The sequence below is a fragment of the Microtus ochrogaster genome, linkage group LG4 (genome assembly GCF_000317375.1).
Source record: "Microtus ochrogaster isolate Prairie Vole_2 linkage group LG4, MicOch1.0, whole genome shotgun sequence".
Taxonomy (NCBI): Eukaryota; Metazoa; Chordata; class Mammalia; order Rodentia; family Cricetidae; genus Microtus; species Microtus ochrogaster.
This window is the reverse complement of record NC_022030.1, coordinates 18909374-18915509: the sequence shown is the minus strand read 5'-3', so window position 1 is coordinate 18915509 and position 6136 is coordinate 18909374. Positions and strand designations below refer to the sequence as shown.

General features: G+C 52.6%; 2 protein-coding genes across 2 annotated transcripts in view; both read left to right on the top strand.

The window, feature by feature from the left end:
• The window catches only part of Rps5 (ribosomal protein S5), a 5164-nt gene extending 2982 nt beyond the window's left edge, over positions 1–2182 (top strand). The window contains exons 3-6 of the mRNA XM_005361089.1: positions 850–1059; positions 1188–1316; positions 1885–1983; positions 2066–2182. Coding sequence (XP_005361146.1) covers positions 850–1059; positions 1188–1316; positions 1885–1983; positions 2066–2134 — 507 coding nt within the window. The 3' untranslated portion in view covers positions 2135–2182. The remainder of the gene's footprint in view (positions 1–849; positions 1060–1187; positions 1317–1884; positions 1984–2065) is intronic.
• A 1089-nt stretch (positions 2183–3271) lies between these two features.
• Positions 3272–4267, top strand: Rnf225 (ring finger protein 225). The gene has a single exon (XM_013351475.1). The coding sequence runs from the start codon at positions 3272–3274 to the stop codon at positions 4265–4267; it is 996 nt and encodes a 331-aa protein (XP_013206929.1).
• Positions 4268–6136: the final 1869 nt, after the last annotated feature.

Below are 6136 nucleotides of genomic sequence, written 5' to 3'. Positions count from 1 at the left end.
CCACCATCGCCCGGCTCACATTCTTACTATGTAGTTGTTGCCTGGAATTTCCCCATGTGGCCCAGAATAATCTACCAAGTGCTGATGTGCTGTCAGGTGTCATGGTGCACAGGACAGCCTTCCCCTCACTCAGGGTGTTTGCTCCAGAGTATCAAAATTACCTCAAGCCGGTGGCACATGCCTTTAAAGCCCAACACTCAGGAGAATCTCTGCATTTGAGACCAGCTTGAACTACATAGTGGATTTCAGGCCATCTAGGGCTACATAGACTGTGTCTCCAAAAAAGAGGGGTGGGATGCTTTTGTTTGTTTTGGATAAAATGTTCATAAGTGATTCTATTTTCTGTATCTTAGTGTTTTGTCTTAGGGAGTCAGATCTGCTAGAGTTACAGTTGTGAGCTGTCGTGTGTGCTGAGAATTAACCTTGGATCCTTTAGAAGAGCAACCAATACTCTTAAATGCTGAGACATCTCCCCAGCCTCCATAATGTACAAAACTTAAATTCCTTTAAAAGAAGTACCAGAAAATAAATAAATAAATAAATAAATAAAGAAGAAGTACCTTCCCTCTTTCTTTTTTGAGGCAAGGTTCACTGTTTAAGCTGGTTTTGAACTGCTAGGGATCCTCTTGGCTCCTGAATGTTGGGATGTAGAGGTGTGTGCCCAGTGGGGCAGCACTCTTCCCTTTGTTTGTGTGACTTAATCAGTCACTTGTTTGGTTCTTTTGCTCAAGGCTCACATTTCCAACCTGCTAGAGGAATGCCATGCCTTGAGCCACTTCTCAGTCTCCTTTGATGCCCATCTGGGGGCTGGTCCCACCGCTGACTGTCCCTTCATCCTTTTCCGCCCAGGATTACATTGCTGTGAAGGAGAAGTATGCCAAGTACCTGCCCCACAGTGCCGGGCGGTATGCCGCCAAGCGCTTCCGCAAAGCCCAGTGCCCCATTGTGGAGCGCCTTACTAACTCCATGATGATGCACGGCCGCAACAACGGCAAGAAGCTCATGACTGTACGAATTGTGAAGCATGCCTTTGAGATCATCCACCTGCTCACTGGTGAGGTAAGACTGCCCTTGATTCATGCAAAACTTCACGGTACACATGCCCGATTCATCACCTATGACACTGCCGCCTTGTTTTGGGGGAAGTTGGGAATGGATGGCAGACTCATGGCCCCCCTTTCTGGCAGAACCCTCTGCAGGTCCTGGTGAATGCCATCATCAACAGTGGCCCCCGGGAAGACTCAACACGCATTGGGCGAGCCGGGACAGTGAGACGGCAGGCTGTGGATGTGTCGCCACTGCGCAGAGTGAATCAGGTGTGTCGGAGGCTTGTGAAGGGCTCGGGCAGGAACCACCAGCGTGAGTGGGTGGAGTTCTCTCTTGCGTGTTTTACCCAGAGCCTCACTTCCTCCAGGAAACCTTCCTGTATTTCTACCCTGTAATGGGGCAGGTGGAGCCCCAGCCTTCCTAGCTCTGGTTCATCTCATTCCTAGTCTATATAGTTTAACATGAGGTTTAGGTTTGTGGGTTGGTATTTTTGTTTGTTTTTTTTTTTTTTATAACCTTGATCCATTTATGAGCCTGTTGAGCGGTTGCACATTTCTGTAGTTACAGCTACTTGAGGGCACAGGATTGATTGCTTGATGCCTGAGCACCATGAAGTCAAGAGCATCTCACACTTTGCTGCCAGTTCTTAAGCCTTTTAGTAAGGGCCATGTTTTCTTTGCCCTCTGTGTGATCAGCATCTGGTAGAATGTCTGCTTCCTTGTATCTCATATCTGGGTGACAGCATATAGTGAAAGGCTAACATCTGTACAGCTGAGTCCCAGATCATTGAGAGGACCAGGACCCTCTTGTGACCTGAGCTCTGTCTGTCTTTTCTAGGCCATCTGGCTGCTGTGCACAGGAGCTCGTGAGGCTGCTTTCCGCAACATCAAGACCATTGCTGAGTGCCTTGCAGATGAGCTCATCAATGCTGCCAAGGTGGGTTAGGGCACACAGGGTGGGTTGGACAGACATCTGGGTGTTTGTCCAGCATTCAGAGCTAACCACTTGTCCTTTGCAGGGCTCCTCCAACTCCTATGCCATCAAGAAGAAAGATGAACTGGAGCGTGTGGCCAAGTCTAACCGCTGATTTCCCAGCTGCTGCCTAATAAACTGTGTGCCCTTTGGGAAAGTTTCACCTGCCTGTGTGCTTGTCTGTCATTGAGGGGGTAGGGTGGGTGGCCTCCCATGGCCATAAGTGATACTCACCTTCCTGGTATTGTGTTTACCTGTGGAAATCTGATTTCCCTGGCTCTCAGGACTATTGCTGGTCACAGGGTGTAAGCCCAGGGCTGAGACCCAGCAAGTACTGAAGGTGCATTGGGCCCATTGCTCCTGCCTTCAGTCTGACAGGTGTTAGTTTGATGGGGAAGGCTGGGGTGCTCGGTCTTGAGGTTGTGTTTCAGATGGCCCGCCCATGTGTCTGTTGAAGGTATGATGGATCTAGTTTGCTCCCTCCCTTAGCATTATTTGTGTACAGGCTTCACTTATCCCTGGTAGCCCGACTGCGGAGGCTTGGCAGAGAGGTCACCCCTGCCTCCCAGTATAGATCAGACTTGTTCATCCTAGTAGGGGAGCCTGGTGGTGAGGTAAGCAGCCAGACGGGTTTGGCAGGTACGTGGGAACCAGGAGAGGGCTGGCCCAAGGTCAGGTGGCCTCCAGGGAGGGGCATTTGACAAGCTACTAGCAGACAAGCCAGAATTGGGGTCAGAACAGGAGGGACTTGCTAGGATACTCCACAGGGACGGGCATCAACAGGTAGGTGTGGGGTTTGGTCTGTCTCTGGGTTTCTTACTTTGCTTCTCAGTTATTAGATACCTCTTACTGTTCTGAAATCTGGTGGTCCTCAACCTTAGCGTTGGGATCCTTTAATTTTGATACTGTTAAGAGCTGTAAATCTCTTCCTGTGGTCTTTGGTAACCCTTGTTAATGGGATGCGACCCACAGGTTGAGAACCACTGCCCTGGAATCTTGACTATTGTTTCCTGTGGTACTATTTTGGTTTGGTGTTGCGTCTCCCTTAAGGACATGGCTCCTCCAAAACATTAAAACTGCTTCAGTTGGTTAACCTAGTTGGGTGACAGTGAATCCAACCAAGGACTCCTCTTCTGCCTCCTTGAACCTACTCTTATAGCTTTATTCTCCCTGCTCTTCCCTGAAATCTTGTCAGCCGACCACAAGCCTCCAGATCCCTACCTGAGCTCCTCTCCCTATAGGTACAATCTGGATGCCTTGTCCTCGGCCGCCCTGGCTCCGCCGCCACCGAGCCTCCCAGGGCTCGAGCCCGGGTTCCCCAGGTACCTTGTCTGCACCCACATCCCCTAGCAGAGGTGAAGAAGAGGACGCAGAAGAGGAGGGCGATGGCGCCCCAGCCGACAGCCCCATCCTGCCCCCCGCATCTCCCATGGAGTGCCTTATCTGTGTGTCACCCTTCGACGGCATTTTCAAACTGCCAAAACGCCTGGACTGCGGCCACGTCTTCTGTCTTGAGTGCCTGGCACGCCTGTCGCTGGCTACGGCGGGTGGTGGAGATGCAGTGGCTTGCCCCATGTGCCGTGCGCCCACACGCTTGGCCCCGCGCCGGGGGCTTCCCGCTCTACCCACGCAGCCAGGTCTGCTGCCTCGCGACGCACGCGCGCAACCACTACGCCAGGGCTCCGTACGCTTCGATCGCCGCCGTGGGCTCCTGTACCTGCGGCCACCGCCGCCCTCTCCTGGGCCACGCAAGAGCCGCACCGTGCGTGCCCCGCCGCCTCCACCCCCACTGCGCCTTGGCCGCCCGCTGTCTCGTCGCCTATCCCTGAGCAGCCCAACATGGGCCTTCAATGCGGCAGTGGCGCTGGCTGTGCTGGTGGCCGCAGGCCTTGTTGTCTCTGGTGTCTACATCTTCTTCCTCATCCCTCATGTCACCACCTCCGGTCTTGTACGGCCTCAGGTCGTAGCTCTGGGCCCTGATCCTAGCTTCTGGCAACCACCACGGCCCACGCCAATAACACCCTGGACCCACATCTGGATACCGCGCCCCACAAAGCCTGACCTGGACCCGGATGATACCCTGCCAGAGGCTACCAAGGACACGCCAGAGCTTGAGGAAGCTGCCAAGGACCCAGTAGAGTCGCAGGGGGCCCTGGATACACCTTCTACACCACCTCAGCAAACTCCGAAGACAGAGACTGACCTTGGCTGGAACCTGCAGGCACAGGATGATGGGAAAATGGTGTAACTACAGTAATAAATGCCTCAGTGCTTCAGGCCCAGGCTCCCTGCCTGAAGATATCTATGTCATCCCAGAGGGCATTAACAGAAATCTCCAGATTGGGGACTGGAAAGACAGGAATTCTCTCAAACTACTGTAATCATTCTACACGAATCCGCTGAGAATGTCTCTGATTCCCCTGGCCTTCTAGCTGAAGGTACCCTGGCCAATGACGGTTACTTGTGAACCACATCCCTGTGTAGGTCTAGTTGGGGTACCCCTGATTCTCATCTCTGTGGAAGTCCAGGTGGCCTCTCCCCTAATGACATCTCTACAGGGCCGTGTCAGGGCACCTTAGCCTTCACCTTGACAAGATGCTGTTAGAAGCCTGCTGAGGGAGACACATTCCTGGTCAGCCTGGGGATGAAGGATCTGGCCCACTCATCCTTTGGACTCACCACAGTGGGGCCGGGGCTCCCATCTTTGGAATACAAAACTGTTTACTGTTCTGATTGTGCACCTCGCTGCCCATAGCCAGTCTGTAAATTTCAGTGCCTGCGCACCTGATCAGGACTGTGACTTGGAGGGACGGGGGTGGCCTTGGCTAGGGCTAGGGATGGCTGTGGCTTCCCATTTGGGAAGTAAAACCCAAACTGGTCTGGGAGTCTCGATGTCTCCCCCAGACTTTGGTTTCTGGGACCTACTCAATACCTTGTGGAACAGTTGTGGTCATCATGACTTGGAGAGCCAAGGCCTCCCTGTGGCTCAGACAGAAACATTCAGAGCGGGAGGTCCTGGTCCTCCCTAGATAATATGAGAGATGCTGCTCCTGTCCTCACTTGAACCCTTTTATCCCCCATTTTTCCCCTTCTCCGGGGCTCCTCTAGCTCTGCCCAGGCTTCCCTCTGTGCCTCGGCTGAAGTCGAAGCCTTTCCAGTGTCTATGGAAGGTGGCTCCTGTCTTTCCAAAAGACTCTTGGCTTCGACACAGAGTAGAAGGAAGACAACTGTTCTCTGCATAGGCTGACCATAGACCTCTGAAACCCTGTGTCCTGCCTTACCTCACCTGGCATGAGACGATGAGTGTTAAGGGCGAGCACCATTTTCCAGAATGAAGTGTGACTTCTGTGTATCTGGAGGCTCTGTGTGGTTTATTTACATGCGTGTCCTCGGCACTAGGCATCGGCTTATACAGAATGCTTGCCCGGGAAGTGACAACATCAGGGATGACCGAGAGGCAGCCTGGGAATGCCCATGGGCACCGTAGGCTTGCAAGCTCCCAGCTGACAGGGGCCCTAGCATGCCTGTGGGAGCAACTCAGCAACTGCTTCCAGGTATGGAGCCAGAGGAAGAACATCAGGGAGCCTGAGGGTGTGTCTTCCCAGACCAGTTCTTGGCTCACACCTGGTGCCAAGGTCACCCACAGGGACTGGGATCAATGCAGTGGGTCACTGGGAACCACTGCCCAGCTTTACAGGCTGGTTCAGTGGGGATAGAGTGGCTGTTCTGCTTTAGTTTCCTCTGGCTACTGTAAAATTTACCCCTAACACCATGTCTTAGAACCACACACATTACCTCACAGTTCTGCGTCCAGAAGCCTAAGACCTTGTCATGGGGCCAAAACTGAAGTGCCGAACTAAGTGTGGCGGCACAAAACTATAATCCCAGCATCTGGGGTGTGGCGGCAGGAAGAACAATAATTCAAGACCACCCTTAGCTATGCAGGGAGTTTGAGGCCAGCCCAGTTATGTGAGATTCTGTCGCAAAATAAAAATTAATAATCAATCAATAAACTTGGGGAGCCGACAGTCTCAGGTCCTTCTGAAGACTCTGAATCTATTTCCTTAGATTTCCAGCTATTAGAATTGCCTTCCTTGGTTTGTGGTTTCCTCAGAGT

What these genes read in the sequence shown, in the direction of transcription:
- Rnf225 (XM_013351475.1), top strand. Translation starts at nt 3,272, where the DNA reads ATGCCTTGTCCTCGGCCGCCCTGGCTCCGCCGCCACCGAGCCTCCCAG.